Source organism: Eumetopias jubatus, unplaced genomic scaffold (genome assembly GCF_037043125.1).
Source record: "Eumetopias jubatus isolate StellerSeaLion01/CBP00866 unplaced genomic scaffold, mEumJub1_p1.0 scaffold_15, whole genome shotgun sequence".
Lineage (NCBI taxonomy): Eukaryota > Metazoa > Chordata > Mammalia > Carnivora > Otariidae > Eumetopias > Eumetopias jubatus.
This window is the reverse complement of record NW_028274821.1, coordinates 11,444,909-11,467,615: the sequence shown is the minus strand read 5'-3', so window position 1 is coordinate 11,467,615 and position 22,707 is coordinate 11,444,909. Positions and strand designations below refer to the sequence as shown.

General features: G+C 42.0%; 2 protein-coding genes across 7 annotated transcripts in view; both read right to left on the bottom strand.

Moving 5' to 3' along the window:
• Positions 1 to 22,707, bottom strand: part of PIP5K1B (phosphatidylinositol-4-phosphate 5-kinase type 1 beta) — a 293,743-nt gene that overhangs the window by 213,623 nt on the left and 57,413 nt on the right. The window lies entirely within an intron of this gene.
• PABIR1 (PP2A Aalpha (PPP2R1A) and B55A (PPP2R2A) interacting phosphatase regulator 1) overlaps positions 2,128 to 22,707 on the bottom strand; it is a 77,921-nt gene continuing 57,341 nt past the window's right edge. For both annotated transcript variants that reach the window (XM_028117388.2, XM_088019035.1), the window contains exon 3: positions 2,128 to 6,082. In XM_028117388.2, the coding sequence (XP_027973189.1) occupies positions 4,775 to 5,638 (864 nt within the window). In that variant the 5' untranslated portion in view covers positions 5,639 to 6,082 and the 3' untranslated portion in view covers positions 2,128 to 4,774. The remainder of the gene's footprint in view (positions 6,083 to 22,707) is intronic.

Sequence of the window (22,707 nt, the reverse complement as noted above, 5' to 3'; positions counted from 1 at the left end):
ACCATGATCCGCTGCCTACTCCCCACCCCCCCACCTTTAGAAACTTCAGCAAGCTATGTAGCCTCTCTGTGCTTGACTTCCTCATTTGTAAAACAAGAGAAATGGCATTTATCTCAGAGGACAGTGATAAAGAGTAAATGAAATAAATTTGTTGAGTACCTAGAACAGTGCCTGACACATAGCAAGTAACATATGCGATTTCTTTTTACAGAAAGGTCATTTCAACTTTTAAGAAAATTTTTTACTTGGACAGCAAGTTAAGGAAGGTATAAAGAACTGTGTTGGCTACAGTGAGCAATCTGATTTTTTTTTTCTTATCATATAAGTGGAACTCACGGCTTGCTGATTTAAGATTGATTCTCTAACAAAACGAAATCAGCCATGAAAAATATGGGCAAAACTGAAGCGGGAGTTCTGCATGAGATCCAATACTCTGTATACTTTGTCATGGCCGATCGGAAGGCCTTGAGAAAAGGGACCTCGTCCATTACTCACTGCTGACTTGTCTTAACCATCCTCAAGGCCTTGGCCATTAAGTCAGCCACACTTTTAGCAGAATCTTTAATTGCTTTATACAATGGACTCAACCCAGATCTACTTAATCAGTTCTTAAACCTAGGTCAATCCAATCTACTTTTTTTGCGCCTGCCATCCAACTGCAACCGGGCATCCAATGTGGCCTAGTAAAACTTCCTCTTGACCCGGAGTCACTGCTTTACAGATTTTCCTAAGGTAACATTAAATCTTTCTTTTGCTCAAGCTTCTAAATCTACTCCCGCCCACCCTCAAATATCCTAGACTACTTCGTAATTAGAAAATAGACGCAATCAGATACAAATCCTTTCCACTTTTCATACACCTTCCTCAACACCCATATACTCCTGCAACAGGAAATCAATTCAACATGTACTGGTATCTCTGTTGCAGCCTTTCCCCCTCTCCTTTCTGCTTTCAAAGGAAAAAAAATGCCTCCAGACCTCCTTTCTCAGGCTGACTCTTTCTTCTATTTGCTGATGCTACCCAGGAAATGCAGGTTACATCAGATTCCTTGGTTTGTTGTTCTGGAAATTATTCCCACCTCTCTCTTGGATCTTCAAACTTTTTCTCCTGCTCTATATACACGGCCATAAAAAAAAAAAAAAAATCTTAGTCTTGTTCCCCTCATAAACCTTGGCACTTTCCCCATCTTACTGCCAAGTATTGAAGAGTGGTCTCTTGCTGTAGGTGTGTAACCAGTTGAACTAACATAAATCTGAATCACTGGAAGGCATCCCGATACAGGTTATTCTTGACTACAATCAATCTTTTAAGTATGTTTAAAGGTTCTGACATCCAGCAGCCACAGATTTGGTAATCAACATTTTTTTTTTCCATTTTCATAGTGTTTTTAAGGAACACAATAAAGGAAAATAGACCACAGAGGTTTGTTATATGTGACAGACTGTACTTTAACTAAATGTTGATGTGCTTGGGACTTCCAGCACAAAGCTTATAGCTTAGCAATACTAATACCTTACAAATGTTTTCTGAAGGGTAGTTCTCATGAGTTAAGCCCTTACAAAGTAACGCCTGAAGTTATGAACAATAATATGATAATGTAAATGGTCTACATAAACTCTTAGAGCCTCATCTGATTTAAAATTTACCACCTATATAGAAAAATAAGCTCACGGAAAGAAGGATTTCCCTTATGCATTCAGAAAAAAGGACCTAAAATGGGAGAGAAGATGATGTATTTAACGAGAAGAAAGCAAGCCAGTGAGGGTGAGGTACAGAAAACAAGGGGAGGGAGGGGCAAGGGTCAGATCCCCCAGAGCCTCCTGGGCCAGAGTTAATACATTTTGGTAAACCATAAACATAACAGGAAGCAAATGAGAAGCCTTAAGCTGGACGATGGAAGGATCAGAAATGCAATTTTAGAAGCATCACTTTAATTGCTATATTGAGAATGAATGGACAGCCTACCAGAGCGTGTGAGGGACCAGTGGGAGTCTGAGAGGGAAAGGAATGGTAGCCTAGGGAATGGGTGGCGGTAGAGATGAAAACAAGGTGGTAGATTCTGGAAGAGACAATCACTAAGACTTGGGGAAGATATGGCGGAAAGAAAAGGAAGAGAGATGTCAAGGACATGTTGGTTTCCTGAATTTATATACATATATACATGGAAACGAGTAAAACATCTTGTACAATATATACTGAATTAACAGAAATTACCAATGGGAAGGGAAGATGAATTTTACATAGTAAAAGGCAGACCTTCGTTTTTTTACTATATAGATATCTGCATTGTTTAAATACTTTTATAATCAGCAGGTATACATTCTTTCATAGTTAAATTAACATGCAATAAAAAAGAAACAAAAGCATTTGCCTGGCTGAAAAGAACAGGAATGGCATTTTGGGGGGAAGGAACAATCCATCCAAAGGCACAAACACATGAAAGTACATGGCATATTTAAAGAATATCAAGGAGTCTGGTGTTTGCAGAATAAGAAGGAAGATGTGTGCTGGGATAGGATGAGCAGAGTTGTAAAGCTGTTTTACAGTATGCCCAGTACATGAAGGACCTTATTATGTGCCAGTTTACGGAAAGCATTCCCTACTCCGTGGGAAATGGGAAAGCACAAAGTTTTCACACAGGAGGGTGGAAAAAATAATCAAGTGTCTATTTCAGAAAGATCACTTTAGAGGCAGGGTGAAGACTGGGCCAGAAGGGAGATGGGAAAACGGGCGAGATCACTTAGGCTGGAACCTAAGTTTAATCAGAGGCAACAGAAACAGAGAAGGGGAGGGGTCTGAGATTCACTTTAGGAGACAGGACTTGGCGTGGATGTGACAGGGAAAAGGGAAAGTCAAAAATGCTTCCCATGGTTTCTAGTTTAGAAAATCAGATAGTGAGGACATCAATTTAGGTAATTCAAGAACGGGTTCAATGAGAAGATAACTAAATTTTGTTTTGGAGATGCTGAGGTTAAAGCACCTCTGGAAGCAGGTCAAGGTACCCAACAGGAAGTTGGCTATACAGGTTTGGACTGGAGGAACAATGTCAGGACTGGAGCACGTGAACTATTACCCAAAACAGAGAATTTCCAGCCTACGGACGGACACATAATTACCCTTGACATAATTTCATTGAATTCTTAAGGCAACTTTCAAAAGTTGACCAGTTCCATTTATTCTCATAGTTGTAAAAATTCCACATAATCGTTGAAGTCTCTGTAAGCAGTAATTTAGAAAGCCGGAGCTTTTTGTCTTGGTCTCTCTTTTATTTCTTCCCCTTCCCTTTTTGTCAGCCATTCTTTCTATCTATCTAGTAAAGGAAGATATAGGAAGTATAATATAAAAACATTTGTTATTAAATATTTCCATATTTTGTCTTAGTTGTAAAAGGCAAAGGAAAGAACAGTTCACAATTCTACCTTTAACAGAACCTAAATTAAATAATGGTTTACCCATGTGACTCTCCACTGATTTTTCTCTTGCAAGTCACTGACCCTTAATCAACTGGCATCCCCAAGGCAGTCAACTCCAGCTGTAGCTCTAACTACACAGGTTCCTGCAACAATTCCACAGTTCTGTTGTTGCTCACTGTCAGAAATCCAAGTCACACTGTACCTCTGTCTAACCGATGGTGCCCTAGTTTGGTGGGAGGTGGAGAGGAAGGACCTGTTGGCAAGGAAACAGCTGCTTCCTTCCTGAGCCAGGGAAAACCAGGAAGGTGACAGATGGGCAGAGCAGAAAAGCAGCCAAAAGCTGCTTTGGCTACTTGTTGGCAAGGATTTTCACTGAGGCACAATTGGATATTTTAAAGCATATCAAGGATTGAGAGACTTTAATCTGCCTGGGTGCTCTGGTGAAGTTCAACAGGGCTTCCCACATTTTCTACATTTGAAAAACTTTTAAGTTTGCAGTGGTACAAAGAACCTGGTCTCAGCCTATGTACAGTGGGCTAAGACTGCAAGGCACTGTCCCATTTCCCTTCAGGATTATACCCAAGAGAATGCACTTTCTGGTTTAAAAAAAATTTTTTTTAAACTTTCCTATAGTTATATTTGCATGACTTATTAGAATTACTATTAAAATTTCACTAGAAAATGCGTTTAAGTGTTTACTTTTATATAGTTAATTTAAAAAGATTTGTTGCAAACTTTTATATTTTGTTCTTTTATCATTCCCCCTTCCCAGCCACTTGTGTACCCAGAAAATTAAATATCCAAGGATTCCTGGATAAAATAGACAACCACTGGATTGATACGTTATAACTAACATATTTTTTAAAATCGCTGTAAACAGCTAAGTTATTCTTCATCAATAGAAATTAGCAATCACTGAAAAATAACATTAAAAACTAGTGTGGGCATGAAATACGGAATTTTAAAACATCAGTTTACTGTGCTGATTAATTCAACATTTATATTTGCATCAGAACTTAATAATCCCATAAATAAATAGAGCTCTCAATTATTTTAAAAAATCAAGGGATAACATATGTATTTAAACATATTAGCAGCATAAAGACGTATGCTTCGACACACTTATTGGAAAACGCCTGAAAATATTACTACACTGAATTCAAGGGCATCCGCAGGAACCTGACATAAAAGTTCTCTAGAGTAACAACATTTCAGGAAATTCCAAAAAAAAAAAGTAAAAGGGTCAAATAGGAAATAGCCTCAATTAATTGACAAAGTTCAGTGCTTGCTCCAACTTGATTTTTCTCTCCATTGCAAAACAAAAACAAAACAAAAAACGAGTCTCGGGATGGGTGGGTGAATCACTTAGATGAAAGTTCATCTACTGGAATAAATGGAGAGGCCGCTTGGGCAGGCGACACAGGAGAGTCGGTGGTAGTGCTGACTTTCGCTGGTGAGTTACAAGAAGATCCGGCGCTGCTGCTGTTTCCATCAAGGGTATCAGACGATACACACACACCAGGATCTGACAGCTGGGCAACGTCAGAAGAAAGCATGTTGGTGATGCCCTGGAAAAATCTCTTTGGCTGATACTCAGTTTCCATTTCACATTTTCTTTTCAATGGTCCAAGAACACTTGGTCTAATGCAATTGATGGGACTCTGGCTTCTCCGGGTAGTAAATCGAGTCGTTGGGCTGGGAATAGGACTTGGAGGCAATCCATTGCTACTCACAAAACTTTGCAAGGATGGTGAAAAACACTGCTTCCCAATCCCCCGGGTGGGTGACGGTGCTGGTGACACCGGAATGAAATCGATGCGCTTCGGGGAGGCGGACTTCTCCACATCGTTGTCACTCAGGCTGAAACTTTCCTCCCAGGAGTGGCTTATCTGCATTGCGTTCTGCACCTCGCGCTCGTGGACGGTCTCTCGGTTGATCAAGTCCATGCCCTCCTCCTGTTTGATCTGGTGCAAGCGGCTGCTGTGCATGCGGACGGGGGAGGCCGGCAGCAGCAGGCCGTGGCGGTTCGGGAACGTTGTGCTGTTCCGCCTGGCGCTCGGCGCCTCGGCCTGGAACACCGGTGAAGTGTCACTGAGGCCGTGGATCAGGGGGGCGCTGTTAGACCTCCTGAGGCCCCCGCCGGCGCCACTGCCGCCGCCCTCCGCCGGGCTCCCGCCAGTACCCGGAGGCAACTCCAGGTCTAGCTCCATCTTCTCCTGAGCCATGTCGGGGGCAGGGAGGCGGGGGCGGCGCTCAGAGACCTAGGACTCCCATTCCCCGCGGTCCAGGGCCAGGGCCACCGCTGCCACCGCCGCCGCCGCCGCCGCGAATCTGTCAGCGGGCTCGTCCTTTTGCGCATGCGTGCCCCTTCGCGCAGGCGCCGTGAGATTTCTCTCTCCGCGGCGCCTGCTTAATGCGTAATAGCCGTTCCGCCGCCCTAGGGGGAGGGGCGAGGAGCGTTTGGGCGGCTATTCGGTCCGTTTCTTCCGCAATTAGCTATTGAGCTGCAGACTCGCGGCTACGCGTGTTAATACGGTTACCATATTCCGGAGTATGGATTTATAAAAGGAGACCTGAGAGGCCGCTGGTGATATGGGGCTGTATGAAGGGGAGTGGAGCTTGGCCTAACCAGGGAGGGCTTCCCTGAGGAAGGGACCATCTCCTGAGATCTGAAGGAGACAAAATGGGTGCGGGGTTAGTGAACCGTCCAGGAAGCGGGAAGCTAGGGCCACCAGCGTGGTGGCAGGCGGGAACGAGGAGGTGAGGGAGGGAGTGTTGCTGCCGTGGAGAGTGACGGCTGGCCTGACATGAGGCGGTGGACCCGGGCAGATTCTGGCCTTTTTCCTGAGAACAATGAAAACTCGGAAGGTTTTCAAGCATGGGTATAACAGCGACAGCAAAGCCCCAGAGGGAAGATCCTTGGGAGATTAGAACCTACAGGAAAAAGACCAGACAGGAGGCAGTCTCCTAAGCCAGAGGAGATGGTAATTTGCACTGAGGTGTTAGTGTGGGAGAGAGGGAGAGAATGGTAAATTTGACAACTATTTAGATCAGGGGGAAAAAACCCAACCTGTCATTGTATTACTATTGTTTTATTTACCGTCCTATTTCTAGCACAAGCATATGTACTCAGTAATCTTCATTATGAGGGATTAAACGAAGGGAACAGCAATAGTGCTTCCCGCTTTAAAAATAAAAACACAATACTTAGCTCATGTAATTAATATAAACTTTGATAGCTCATTAAAATGGGTTTATATTTATTCATGTATTCGGTCGAGTTTTTTTTTTTTTTCCCCTCTTTCCTATGTCCTAAGCACTGCTATGAAAGAGGGCCCTAATATGAGGGCATTTAATTTCTAGTGAAGGGAAAGAGACAGATAAATAAGCTATTTTCAGATAGTGGTAAACCTTAGGAAAAAACAGGATGCTGTGATAGAGCACTACTGATAGAAGGGAGGGGGCAATTACAGCTGAGATCTAACTACAAGAAGCAAGTCATGTTGACATCTGGGGGATGAATATTCTAAGCATAGAAAATAGCATGTGCTAATAAAGCCCTAGGCAGAGGTGAGGTTGGTGAGCTGGCATGAAAAGAAAAAAGGGCCGCTGAAGCATAAGGGGGAGAGTGGTGTGAGGACAGAGAAGAGTTTGGATCTCATCCTAAGTACAATGAAAAGCCACTAGGGAGTTTAAAGCAGGAGAGTGATATTATCTGGTTTAGGTTTAAAATATCGTTTTGGCTCGGTGGGAATTAGGCTGAAAGCCGGCAGGAGGCGAAGCAGAGGGGTGGATCAGGAACCTATGGCAACAGTAGAGACAGATGACTGGGCTAGGGCTGGAGTAGCAGTGACAGGGAGAAGTAGATGGAATCGAGATGTTTTGGGAGTAGAACCAATAGGCTATGCAGATGGATTCAATTTAGATGATGAAAGGAATAGACAATTCAAAGGCAACTCCTAGGTTTCTTAACACTGGGTAGATGGTATTATTTACGGAGAGAGGGAAAGAGTGGGTTTCAAAGAGTGGAAATTAAGAGTTCTGTTTTGGGTGATCTGAGTTGCAGGTGGCTATCAGATACCCATCTGGCTGTTTGAAGGGAAAGAAAGCTCAGTGATTTTTGTTCATCCTTCTCTTTTTGCAGCTGAAGAAAGTAAGGTCCAGAGAGGCTAGGTGACATATTCAGTATCATACAGCTTGTTTAGTTGTGGGAAATAGTATTAGAATCCAGGTCTCTTGGCTCCTAGTCTATGCCTCTTTTCCCACTGTATCTCAAAATAGCTTTTCATTTGAATTCCCTGTAAAATACATGTCCTAATGATATAATAATGTTCATTATTCATGCCTATAATTATAGAGAAACTAATTTAAGCTTCCCCAGTGTCAGACACTATTCAAAGTGCTTCACATGTAGTACCTTACTTAAGTCCTCACCACAACCCTATCAAGGAGGTATTACTGTCCTCATTTTTCAGGGGGAAACTGAGATGCAGAAATGAAGCAATGTCACCAGGATGAGAGTAGAGAGCGGAATCTGGGCTTTCTGGCTCCAGAGGCTGGGCACCATGTTGCCTCCTCCAAGTGCAGTGATGTTTTAGAACTGGGAGAAGCCGCTTCCAGATTGTCAGCTTTGTGAAGGCAACGGTACTTGAGGCAGGATGTGAAGTACAGGTAGGATTTTTATTTTAGAGTGATGAGATTTTCATATAGAAGTGGTGGCATGATAATAGTGAATTTGCTAATACATGATGTACACGGAGAAGAAGAGTAATGGGGAAAAACTTGGAAATGGAAGTTGGAGGGAGAGAACCAGGGCTCTGAATGCCAGGCAGAAGGGCTCGTATTTAACATGTGAGGCAACAGGAAAAAATGCAAGGTTTCTGACAAGAGGCATGACACCATGAGAGCTATACTTTAGGACCTGCCAGGCAGCTCAAGGACAGAGTGAAGTGGAAGAATGGAAGTGGAGATAACCAACACCTATGACCTGCCGGGTACTTTAAACACTCCATAGTCCCACTTAATCCTCACTGCAATCCTACAAATTAGTTACTGTTAGGCTCATTCTGTAGAGGGACAACTGGAGTTCAAAAATTGCAAAAGGGGGGCACCGGGGTGGCACAGTTGGTGATGCATCTGACTCTTGGTTTTGGCTCGGGTCATGATCTCAGGGTTTTGAGACTGAGCCCTGTGTGCTCAGGGCAGAGTCTGCTTAAGACTCTCTCTCGCTCTCCCTTTGCCCCTCCCACCGTGTGCATGCACTCTCTCTCAAATAAGTAAATCTTTAAAAACTTTTGTAAAAGGCCCTACAACTACACGGAAGAACAAAGAGCTGAACCAATCTGAAGCAAGGTCCCACTTCAAAACCTGCAGTGCTTTTGCTGCCTTTCCCACGGATTAGAGAAGGAGAATCTGATGGCTAAATGTGAGGCAAAAACCAAGGCCTAAACTCAAGCTGGAATGGCAGAAAAAGGGGACGGATTTGAGAGACAGGAAGGTATCAACAGCACCTGACTCCGTGTTGACAGAGGATGGAGAGAGGCATCACAAACGACCAGTTCAAGCATAAGCGGCTCAAAGAATGGTACATTATTTAAAAAAAAAAAGGAAAAACAGGAGAGAGAAGAGGAAGAGCTTTCAGAGGAAAACAGATAAAGAGAAAAAAAGCATTAATTCCAGAAATTTTAATAGCCATAGCATATTGCTGATTTGCATATTACTAAATTAATACTAATGTGGCTCAAATATGCCAACACTGTTCATCCATGTCTGGGTAAGTACAATTGCTATCTTTACTAGTAAAGCGCAGAGATGGTGGTAAATCCACAAAATCAAACATCTGTGCCCTTTGGTTCTTGCCTGAACACACCTATTAGCAATCTTCCCTCATTTCCTTGTTTCTGCCCCTGTCTCTGTTAAGTCAATTCTCCAACCAGTCTTCAGGGTAATCCTTGAAGGGAAGACTTGAATAGAACCTCTCAGTGGATTGCCACTCAGCAAAAGTCAATGTCATTACAAAGGTCCGTAGAGCCCTGTCTGATCTGGGTCTCCGCTATCCCTCTGCCCCCACCTCCAGATACTGTCTCCCCCCCACCACCCCCCGCCCCCCCACTGCCTTCCCTCCAACTGCAGAGGCCCCTTCCTGTCCTTCAGTCCATTAGCATGCTCCCCCTCCACCTGGCTTACTCTTCTTGCAGTGGACGTCCACATGCTCCATCCCTTCAGGTCTCTACACAAATGTCATTGACTGAGAGGTTTTCTCCCCAAAAAACAAACAAAAAAAACCAAACAAAAACAAAAAAAGCAACAGCAGTTCCCGCCACCAAACCTACACTCATTCCCATGCCCCTACCACCGTCTTTATTTTCCTCTAGAGCACCAAATGACCTTTCTGTATATATATCGTTTTCTTGCCTCTTATCCTCAAGAAGGTCAGCTCCCCCAAGAAAAAAGCCTTTGCTTTGTTTCCTGCTGTGTGCCTAGTATCCAGACCAGGGCCTAGTACGTAGGACTTAGTAAGAAGTTGAATCACTGTGCAAATGAGTGATCAATGACTGAATGGACTAGCACAGCTTTGTCCAGAAGGGAAGAAAACTCTGTTATTGGAAAATCCAGCTTAACAGGCTTTTCTACACTGATTCTAAGTACTTCTTACTTTGACAATTCCTTGTGTTTTAGCAGGATTCTTATTCAAGTGCCCTCCCGACCACACAGGTTGATCACCTGAACATTATGCGAACTATGAAACCGAAGCCCTGAGTTTCCCCTCCTTTTCAATCATATGCGGAAACACTCTTGATAGAATTAAAATGCTCCATGCTGAGGATTCTAAGCAGTGTTTAATATATTTAGTTACTGCTTCCTCTCAAAGGAATAAAGGATAAATGAGAGAAAATAGCAGCCGTAAATTGCAATTTGCAATGTTGCAAATGAATAATGCCAGAGGCAGGATTCAGGAGATTGTCCCTGAGTCAATTCATCCTTCTGGTTTCACTCTGGGTATGAATTAAATACCATACTTAGACAGTTGATATTCATGCTCACTCCTGAGTCATAAAAGCAGATATCTATTCAATGGTTAAGCTTTATTGTGATTAGTATTACATTTTCTTAAGCTAACAGATAGTTTCCTTTTAATTCCTAGGGGCAGTTTTTCACTATTAAACCCCCAAACATATGGCAAGGCAAACATCTACCTCCGAATCCATCCATATGAATCTGAAATACAAATGTGTGTGTATATGTACACTCTTGATGGACTGACAAATATCTCAACATCCCACAGTAACTAGCATCACCAGTTTAGAATAAAAATACTGCAGATGAAAACTGGACTTCCATAGTATAGGAACATAGCAGCATCACCTAGTTCAACGACACTTAGGAAAAATGTCTGGCAGTACCTACCGGAAGAAAATATATGTATGCTCTATGGTTCAGCAATTCCACTCCTGGGTATATACCCAAGATAAATGCATGCTTGTGTGTCCTAAAAGACATGTCCAAGAATGTTCCCTTCATTCTTATTTGTAATAACTCCTAACTGGGAACAACCCAAATGTCCATAAACAGTAAATTATACTATGGAATTATTTCTTCAACAACATGAATGAATTACAGGATAATGTTGCAAGAAAGAAATCAAACACAAAAGAGTCAGACACTGTGTGACTCCATTTTTATGAAGTTCAAGAACAGCCTAAATCAACCTAGGGTGGCAGAAGCCAAAATACTTGTTACCCTTGGGACACCTGACTGGCGGGGGGGCGGGGGGCACAGGAAAGTTCCATCTCCTGATCTGGGTGCTGGTTACACAGGAATACACATGCGTGGAAATTCATTAAATACTTGAAATGTACATACCTCATTATATACGGAATTAGACTTCAAAATGTTATTGATACAGAAAAAGAGAATAGGAACTTGAAATGTAAATGGAAGACAGAAGAGAGTAAGAATATTTCAACTGAAAGGAAGCCGTTTTGTTCGAACACTAACCATGAGTCTAAACTGGAATGCTGAGCTTCCAAATCTGACACACAACAGTACCAGTGGGAGAACAGCTAGCCAGCCTTGCCAGCTCAAAGAATGGACACAGAAATACACACGCACACACACACACACACACACACACACACACTCCTCAAGCTACATTTCACTGGGGCTGTGAACACCAACAGATTCCAGCCACCTCACAGAAGCACTGGATACTTGTCCGAGGCAGGTTACAGATCACCAGCAGAACCAACAGCTTTCCTTGATCTTGTTCCCAAATGTCCTCAAAGTTAGTTATTTTTAAGGAAGAAGGCACGAAGGAAGAAATGAAGCTCATTTCATAACCTTTGATTTTCTCAACTGTGTATGTGTTCAATCAACGTTGGTTCCAAATATCCTCCTAGCATCATTCATGAGATGGAACAGTAAAAGCAAACGAAGTCAAGGACCTCAGTGCGGGCTGTTACCACGTATGGAAAGAATGAGAATTGTGCCTAAGGACACGATTTTGGCCACAATGAACTTACTTAACTATCCTGATGAAAGAAAAATAGAAGATGGTATCAGAAACTTATCAACCATTCACACTCCAGTTACTGAGAACCCGCTAAGTATGGATCCTCTCTAAGGTATTTACCCTCAAGGATCCTTCTTCTAATCCTTAATTTTAAAGCAACAGCAAGGATTAGAAAATCAGTGTGGAACTTTACTCTGGGACTTCTGACCCCATTCACTGTTCATTTTTTATGACCGCACAAAGCCATCAGCCCACTCACACGGAGCCACACCTGTCCTATGGAGATGGGCCAAACGGTAGAAAGAGGCCTCAAAGCCCCAAAAGAAGAATCTCACAGCCTAGGCCCTCAGCAAAGTTCAAGTCAACACGTAAATGTGAATTGTAGTTACTCTGTTCAATTTTTTTTCAAAGGAGAGTATCAGGGAAGATACTAAGAAGAGCAATCCAGCCCCCACTATCTACTGCCTTAAGTCTTTCAATAGCAGAGAAAAATTAGTTGGTATCATTTGTTCCTCACTGGTTTTAGCTATTTGAGGCAGTGTTCATTCTGTGGTGCCTTTGCTTTGGCATCGAACTTCTCCTAGGCCGTAAACCAAGGCGATTGCTGATATCCCTTTCTGTGGCTACATGCTTCTCTCTGCCTGCCTGCCATCTTTCCCTCAAAGGACTGATCCATCTGGCAAGAAGGAAAAAATAACTCATGACTTTATGGATAATATATAAAGTTAACCTGAAAACATGTGAAGGCTACAAATCTAGTTGGATTGACATACTTGGGCCTTCCAGTTGGGTTTCTTGGAAGCCTCTGTAAGGGCTCGACAAATTAGTACACAGCAAAAAAAAAAAAAAAAAAAAAGAATCGAACCTGGAGTTACACTCTTATACTTCTTGCTCTGTGACCTTGGACAAGTCTCTCAACCTCTCTGGGCTTATCTCATTTATGAAGTGGGTACACAACCTCTTTATGAGGATCAAATGGCCTGATGTCCATACCAGGCCTTAGAAACACTAAAAGGCTCTGTACAAACAGGTTCCTCTGTTTTAAAATCCTCAGTGCTGGGGCGCCTGGGTGGATCCATCAGGGAAGCGTCCACTTTCAGCTCAGGTCGTGATCCCAGGGTCCTGGGATTGAGCCCTGCATTGGGCTCCCTACTCAGTGGGGAGCTGCTTCTCCCTCTCCCCTGATTGTGCTCTCTCTCTCTCTCGCTCTCTCTTTAAAAAAAAAAAAAAAATCCTCAATGCCACTATCAGAGAGTGATCCTCCCCACTTTTCCATCCCTCTCACCAGAGGGCTTCCTTGTTTTCTTGCTTCTAGTTTGATTCTGTGGAAGAAAATTCTCTCTTCATCTTCTTCCCTGAGACCATAGTAATTTTTAGAGACATACATGTTCTGGGGTTTAAAAAAGTATGAATGCAAAGGTTCATATGTGGTTCACAGTTCCTGATGAGGAGAAATAAGAATAAACTTCCTTTCTAAGAATTTTACTGAATCTGAGAAGAGATGGACCCCACAGGGGTAAAGGCCGTCAGTAAATAAAAATGTGGCTGGATCAGTGAATACTATTCCCAACATCAAGCCAATTGTTAATCCCCAAAGACAGCAGCCACCCTCCCTGGTCGAGCTGAACTTTTCAATTGGGACTAATCCCAGAGGCTTATTCTTATTTATTCATTTTAATCCCTGTTTTGAATTACTGCTGTCATGCTATCGTCCTTCCTGGCATCTAATAAACTGCACAGGGACACATATTTGGCTATGCCTGACAAACAAGTTGAACACAGCCTCTTTCAGACAAAACAAGCAGAGTAAAGGAGAACAGACTGGAGAACCATTCACAAAGTTTCAATAGTCACCATTCCTCAAGATGTGTCTTTCCCTCCAGGTAGCTTACACCTGTAGGGATGTTTTGAGGAACAAAACAAATGTTCCATGGAAGTTGGAAGCCAGACCCAAAGACCGGGAAGCAACATGCTTAGGGGACATATTTTTTGGCTTCAGAGGGTGGCTACTGCACAGCCAAGAGTCCTTTACCCTCCCTGACACTTGAAGGTAGCCAGGTTTAATACTAGGACAGAGGACAGTTCATGATTTGTTCTGCTCTTTTTATCCACTGTCCTTTAAGCTAAATAGGACAAGTAAATGCAACAAAAAAGAACACATATTAAGGGTGGGGGTGCTCTAATTCCTCTTGGATTACACTAGCTAATTTCTAAGCTGAACGTAAGAGCAGTTCCATTTGTTAGTATGAAGTCTATTTTTACCACTCATGGAGTTTAGCCATCTGAAAGTTCCTACTCATTAGGAAATGGTACAGATTTTTCTTTTTCCCTCTCCTTTTGAAACCAAAAGTCTAAACCAAAAAGTCTTCAGCCTTTAAAATTAAGATGCTTTCCACCAATGTTTTCATCATTCCCGTCATCAGATAAGAGGCTTATATTAAGTGAAGACATGTGTGCCAGGTACTTACAGAAGTTGTAAGTCCTATGTGTGTATAAACTTGTTCAGTCCCCGCACCAACTCTAGGCTTATTATCCTCATTTTACAGAGGTTTTAGAGAGTTTAAGTTGCCTGAGGTGACATAACCAGGTAAGTGGTAGAGGAACTGGAGTCCAGAGGTGAGCTCTTAATCACCTCACCTACTGCCCCTCAAGAAATACACTTGGATTCCTCACACCTGCCACATTCATGGTGCTCCAGGTTATCATCCAAGAATGTCAGTGGACGGGACACATAAAGGGTAATCATTCTGTTTATCAGACAGACAGATGAGGACTCCATATAACTGCATGGGCTTAGAGATATCAGTGAGGTTACAAAATCAGGCAATTAAACAATGCCCTATTGTCCCCAAAGAGTCATGAAACCCAACGCAAAGGGTTAGAATCGCAGAATGTCTGATCAGAAGGAGGCTTTAGAAATGACCCACATTAGGGGCACCTGGGTGGCTCAGTCAGTTGAAGCGTCTGACTCTCAATTTCGGCTCAGGTCCTGATCTCAGGGTCATGAGATCGAGCCCCACATTGGGCTCTGCGCTGAGCATGGAGTCTGCTTGAGATTCTCTCTCTCCCTCTGCCCTTCCCCACCACCCCTCCCTCCGCCCCCATCTCTCAAATAAATAAATCAATCTTTGGAGATTGACAAATGACACACACTAAACTTGACCAGCCAGTACACTGAGGTTCAGAAAGAACCAATGATTTCTTTGCGTTCAAAAAGGCATCCAGGACAGAGGCAGGATGCTTTATTAAATTTATACTGATTGCTTTGTGATGTTTGCTCCATGGGTTCCCCTTTCACTTCCAACTCCTTCTCTAAGCAAGAGCATCCACTTCCCTGGTTTCAACTACGCCCCATGTGCTGATGTCTCTCACATTTCTATTCCTAGACATGGCTGCCCCATCTTGAGCCTGGAATCTGTAGCCACCTACAAGGCACTGCCACTTGAGGTTCCACAGGACCTTCAGACTTGTCGACGAACAAACTCACTTTTCCCTCCCCCCAATCTTCTAGTCCTGAGAATGAAGGACACAACAATCTCCCCAGACAACCAAGTCAAAACTCAACATCATCTAGATCTCTCCTCTCCTTCCTGTCCGTCTCTCTCATCATGGTACCTCCTAACATCTGGTACCTTTCCATTCTGCCTTTGACACTAAAGCAAGGGGTCCCCGTCCCCTGCTCCCTGACTACTGTCTTAACGCCAGTGTGTCTTGCTCAGTGAGGATGGCTCCAATCCTACCAGTTTGCATCAACACTGCCAGAGTGAATTTTCTGAAATTATGTCATCAAGGTACCTACACCCCCTTCCTCTTGCTCAAATTCTTTCACTGATGCTCGGGCAGGGCAAGAGGACAGGCCAGTGGACTACAGAGAGAAAGGCACACTGAAAAGAGGGTGGAGGTAGCTAACCTTAGTATCTCTCAGAATTCTTTAAAGCTTTACTCCCTCTGAGGGAAAAGGGCTGTAACGTAGTATTTGAGAATGCGGGCTCTTAAGTCCGAGAACCTGGGTTTACATCATGACTGTACCTTACAAATATGTGACCCGGGGGATCAAGTTACTTACCCCCTTGGACTTGTTTTTTTACCTAAAAAATGAAAACAACAGTCACTCTGTCAACTGATTGTTGGGAACGTTAAGTGAGGTGGTATCATGCAGCTCTTAGATCACAGCCAGACATGAATGAGACTTCTCAAAAGAGATCCTGGAACCATAACTAGGGTATCTTACTTAACTAGATTGCGGGCTCACTTCTCTTTCTTGAGCACCAACCACCCAGCCAGCAACTCATCCAGTATTTACTGAGCACTAGAACTGTCTGCAGTTCAATCCGAAGACAGAACCAACACTGCTAACAAAGCCTCTCGGCCAGAACCCTGAGATTTTATATTTCTTCGCACCACAAAACACTTCCTCCGAGTCTAGTATGATGAAGGTTCCGTAGAGAGTATGATAAAGATAAAAAAGATCCCAAGGAAGGTGAGAGTCCAGGAAGGAGGGAAGCTACAAATTATTAACTATAACAGAAGCTAGATCTTGTGTCCTCAGCCTTCAGTGAGCATCAGAATCATCCATGAAATTTTGAAAACAAATGCAACAGAACCTCAGTCCAGAGAATCCTTTTCAAAAGGGCCTGGGGCAGGGTAGTTCAATTTTTATTAAAAAAAAAAAAAATTGTTTTCCCCTCAAGTGAATCTGATATGCTCCAAAGGTTGGAAACTACTGGGGAGTGGGGGGAGAGCATCTCCACAGCTCGGAAGTACTTACTCAAGTACTAATAGTTTTGAAGATGAGGAAATTGCTTTCAGCTGAGAGGAAGAACAGTCTATGAAGAGTCTGGTTTAACTTGCTTAACTTGGAACACAAGAAGCCACCCTACAATAGTACCAGTTGAGTAAGACCTTTGAGAATTTTTGTTTTTCTATTACCCGGATTTGTTCCTCTCCCTGTTTTGCCCCAGAGACATCAGAACCTCAGAGAGATGGCCAAAGGCAGGGGAAGAGAGAGCCACACTCTCCTCAGGAGACCAGCCTGGCTTTGCAGGCAGCAGACCCTCACCCAGGGAGGGGGCAGCTGATGTAAAGCTGGAGGCTTCGCCGATTGCAAGGCACTCAAAATCTGTAGTGCCAACTACAGACAGTGACTTCAAGTGACAGGAGGACATTTTATTGCCTAAGAGTGAGCAGAAAGGTTCCTGAGTTTTACATTCAGAAGAGCAGACCTTTCCCCACTGAATAAATTCACACTGAGAGGCAAAAATAAAGAGTTCTACTCACATCCCACGAGTGCTGCTTGGTACCCATGGGACACTGGACACTTGTCACACACGTGGCAGAAGCGCTCAAGAATATAAGGATTGGGGGGGAGTTTCTCGTGTCAGGGAGACACCTGGTGACCTTGGAGAGAGGACGCAGGTAGAGGGAGAGAGAGAGTGCAGAAAAAAAGCAGATGGAAGGAGCTGGGCCCCAGGGGAGGTGGTAACAAACGGGGTGGGGGGGCAGTCACATAGACTAAGCTTTGGAAAGCTCGGCTGATTCAGATTGAGAGAACGTTTTTCAAGTTCTGACTGGGTGCCTGGTGCTTTCGTGTAGACTGAGAGGAAAACAAGCAATAAAATGTCACCAATGACGGGTCATGGGAAGGTTCTTCAGGACGGGACTTTCTGAAACCTTTTTTTTTTTTTCCTCTCCAGAGAAAAGATGAGTGGTTAAGAAAAAAAAAAAAAGATATATGAGATGAAAAGCCCTGAAGTGGATGAGGAGGTAGAATTGAGGGCACCAAGAATAGATTATAAATATTTATTTAAAGTCTATAACCTTTAGCTTTAGATCGGTCACATCTGGGGAAATTATAATCCTTCTTCATTAAGAAGAGCCATGGTTTCAGAGCGTTACTTACATTTCACCGGCTCCATGACTGACAACATAAAAACTTCCTCTTTACTTCAGAAAAAATGCAGGCAAAAGGCAATTCATGCTGTTGCTTTGAGAATACTTAACTGATCTGGCCACTGGACAGAGAATATAAGCTGGACAAAGCCCCACAGCATAAGGGGCAGTGAAAGCCTGTCCCATTTTTCCTACCTAATTTGCTCTAAGAAGGTGTAAAATCTAAAGGCTCAATTCATCTTAATGATGTGTCGAAGAAGAGAAAGATCATCCTGGCCTAAAAGAGATTCTGCACACATTGCAGAGCCCAGAAAGAAGAATGTTGAAGAAGAGGTGGGCAATGGCCAGTTGCCTGCCAAGATGAACCCTCCATCTGGTATTTTAAAAAATGACAATTTTTCAATTTTAAAACTACGATGGGGGAATTAGGGACATATTCTTGGGTATGAACAAGTTGTGCATTTAATGAAGTAATTATTTTACAATTTGTTCACATATGTCTTCCATCACTTTTCCCAACAGTGAAGAGTCAACGCCTACAGACACCGCTTCACCACTAAGAACTTGGCCCCGTTATCTCTCTTGAGATAACCAACACCGGGAGACTCCACTGAAATGCTCCTAAGGGCAGACAGATAGATGGAGCGATAGCACTAAGCTAAAGAGCACTGCACTCAGCCGACCGAAGAGCCCCTGGGCACCTAAACGGGACAAGCAACCACACTCAGGTCCCACCAATGCTGTTCTCGCAGAGAAGGGTGGCATTCGGTGCTGGAGCGTCTCATTATTCGAGAGGTTGAAAATCCAGATTTCTAAAAAATGTGGACTCCCACACTGTACAGATGTTCAATTTTTTAAAAAAATTAAAGAGTTAACACTTTTTTAACACTGATCAAAAAAAAAATAAATAAATGCACGCTAACACTAATACTGATCAAAAGGTATAAAGGCTGGCACAGACTCGGCCCTTATGACCCAGGACTGTCGTTCTTCTCTTCTCATAACACCCGTTGTCATTTTTTTTTTTTTTTTTTTTTTTTTTAATACTCAACCTGTCTCTGGCCACACGCTCTCTAGGAAAGGACAAAAGTCATGTCTTCGGGGTGGAAGAATGCTTGGCAGAGGCCAGGTGTGAGGCACTGCCTAGGAATGATGGTGGGCGATACCCTGAAACCTGCCCTAGTCAATGACGTATGCCCCCGCTTCTTCCTTTTCTTCCCACCGCTTTCCTTGCTAGCACCAGTTAGAACCGGCCACACAGCCTACTGACTTCTCTTGTCATTTTTCAGTTGATTCTTCTACTCTCCAGGTATGCACTTCAAACACCTACATATAACAGAAGGTTTGCAACTTCCACTCCAGTGTTTATATATTTATTTTTTCTTATCTTCTGGCTGGTCCTTTCTAGTCAGGTTTATAATTTCAGCGATAGTGAGCATTCTCACCACACATTTGATTTAAATGGGAATGCTTCTCGTGTTTCATAAAATAGGATGCTGGTTTGGCATGAGACTGTGTACTTAAAATAAAGCAACAAAAGTAGTGAATTCTACTTATTCTAATTGTACCAAGTTAAATTTTTTCCCCTTTTTAATCAGAAATGTGTATTCCTTTTGTTGTTGTTGTTGTTACTTACCAAAGACTGATTTTATTTATTCTTCTAAAACTTAACTTTGGTAAAATTTACGTGCAATAAAATTCACGCTTTTAAAGAATATAGTTCAGGGAGTTTTGACAAATGTGTACAGTCATGTAACCACTGCCACAATCAATTTATCACTGGATGTCGAATTTTAGCAAAGCATTTTTAGCACTGATTAAGATGACCACGTAGATTTTCCCTTTTTGATCTAATATGGAGCCAATTTCACATTCCTGGAATGTACCTCACTTGCTCGTGGTATTTACTGAATTTGTTGCTAAATTCTATTTGATGGTATTTTATTGAAGGGTTTTGCCTCAATATTCATAAGCAAGATTGATCTGCAGTATTTGTGAGCACACATATGCACACACACTACCTTTGACAAGTTGTGGTATAAAGATCATTTTCCTATCTTAAACTCCAAAGTTTGACTTTTGCAGTATGCTTAGAAAATGCTGAAATTGTAATGTGAACATTCGTCCAGGTTTACACAGGACAGTTTGCATAGGCCATTACACCAAATGTCCCAATTAAAGGGATTTTCAATAAGTTATAATTTCACCCTCGTTATATAATAGCCTTGAATGCTTGAAGAATGTACTGAGGCCGTCTGGGGCTTGTGCTCTGAATTTTGAGAGCACTTTATGATAACTTTTTCACTTCTTACATGGTTGACTTAGGATCTCTCTGCTGAGAGCCACTTTGATCAAGTAAATTTTCCTAGAAATACCACCCACTTCATGTATCTCCACAGAATTTTACATAGGATCTCATTGTATTTTTTGATAATTTCTCCTTGTCTCTAATTTTGTTAATTTTTACTTTCTCTAGTAATCAAATAAGTATCTGTTCATTGTACAAAATTGAAAAAATTAAGACTCATAGAAAAAGTTGAGTCACGCATAATCCCATCACCCATAAATAATCACTAATGAGATTATCATGTAAAACACTCGACTTTTATCTGTCTATGCACCTACCTTCCTACCTATCCACGATGTTTTTTAGCCTGTTTTTTCTTTGTTACATGATGTGAACATCTTTTCTATATCAATAAATACAGATTTACATCTTCAACTATTTCAATGGCTAGGAAGCATCGTTATACCTGGACTTCCTTACTTAAATTCCTCATAATAGGGGATAGGTAGATAGGTTAATTTTTTGTATTTTGTATTTTTATTTTATTTATTATTATTTTAGATTTTATTTACTTGAGAGAGCAAGCAAGAGACAGAATAGGGGTGAGGGAGAGGGGCAGAGGGAGAAGGGCAAGGGGGAAAGGAAGCAGCAGACTCCCCGCAGAGCTGCGAACCCAACGTGGGGCTGGATCCCAGGACCCCAGGATAATGACCTGAGCCGAAGGCAAACAATTAAATGACTGAGCCATCCAGGCGCCCCAGGTTAAATTCCTTTAAACTGTCAACAGTACTGTGTTCAACATTATTTAACATCTTTATATGTGCATCCAATTATACATGTAGAAGGGCTAGTGAAAGATATATTTTAAAACAATGTTTTGGGGGCACCTGGGTGGCTCAGTCATTAAGCGTCTGCCTTCGGCTCAGGTCATGATCCCAGGGCCCTGGGATCGAGCCCCGCATGGGGCTCCCTGCTCCGCAGGAAGCCTGCTTCCCCATCTCCCTCTCCCGCTGCTTGTGTTCCCTCTCGCTGTGTCTTTGTCAAATAAATAAATAAAATCTTTAAAACAAAACAAAACAATGTTTTGCTTGTAAAAAAGTCTCTATTTCTTACACAGAAAATCAGCAAAGAAATGAGCCAAGAATAAAGATTTCCTGCAATCCATTATCCAGCAATAGCTTCTGTTAATTTTGTCAAATGCATCCACCAAGTCTAACGAACACTTTTTTCTTTAACCCTAAGTGAGACCATATTATACATCCTAGTTGGTAACTGAGTTACCATATTATGCCATCTTTTCCTGCACAGTATCATTCCATACAACTCTAAGGTATTCCATGGATAAAAGAACCATAATCTCATCATCTAGTGATAGAAATTGGAGAAGTTTGCAATTTTTGCTATTATAAACAACGCTACAATGAGTAGCAGTGTGTGTGTGTGTGTGTGTGTGTGTGTGTGTGTGTGTGTGTGTGTATTTTGCTCCATGTTCAATTATTTCCTTAGGCTAAATTCCCAGAGGTGAAAACTCTAGATGGGGAGATACGTACTTCAAGGCTTCTGAGGAACACATCGCCCTTGAAAAAATGGACATCAATCAACATTCCCAAAAGAGTCTGAGTGCTTATTCTCCCCAAATCCACTCTAACCTTGGTATTCATGCTCTTCTCAAACTCAGACTTAGGGAACAAAATATAGCACTTTTTTTTTTTTTTTGCTTTTAAAAAATTATTACCCAACTGGACGTTTTCTTTCATGTGCTTTCTTGGCCTCTCACAGTAACTTGAGAAATCACTGTACATGATCTAGTATCTATCTATAAACAAAATAGCCACAGTTAATTATATTCATTTCTTAAAATCATAGGTCCTACTTTCCTGGAGAATTAAAAAAAAGAAGAAGAAAAACATAGCTAGCATTTATAGAAATAGCTCTGGTATGGTTGCTGGAATTTTGCTTTTTGTTTATTCCAAGTAAGGGAGAACCACCATTTTCTCCATGTCGTATTAACATAAAAATGTACCACAACATGATTATACCATGTTTTGCTAGAGCCAGAATTCAGTGTAACACAGGCCCACACCCAACTTTTCAGTATGGTACAAGCATTTTAATAAACAGTTCATTATAATATAGTTTTCATCTCTAACAGCTCCACAAAGCAGACCACTAAAATAATACTGGCGGAAAGTTCTGTTTCATCAAAATGTCAACATCTGTAATGTCTGAAACATTAAAAATTACGAGTGCAGGCTTTCTCAGAGCTTTCATTTTTATTTTTTTCAGAGCTTTCAGTTTTAAATAAGCACCCATTATGAACAATTGTGACTGATTTCCTTTGGAGAAAAAATTTCCTTTGGAGCAAGAACATTCACTTTTTTTTTTTTTAAACAGTTAAGAACAAATGACCTGCAAGTGAATTCAAAGATAATGAGCAGTGACTGCAGCATTCCATCAAAGCATTTTTGTTTCAGTGTTTAAGAACGATATTCAGAACACATATTCCATAAGGCAGTGAATTTACATAGGCTTTCTTCACTTTTTAAAAATCCCTGGTTTTATTTTAAAATGCCCACCAATGGGTAAAATGCTTTCATGTTCGTAAT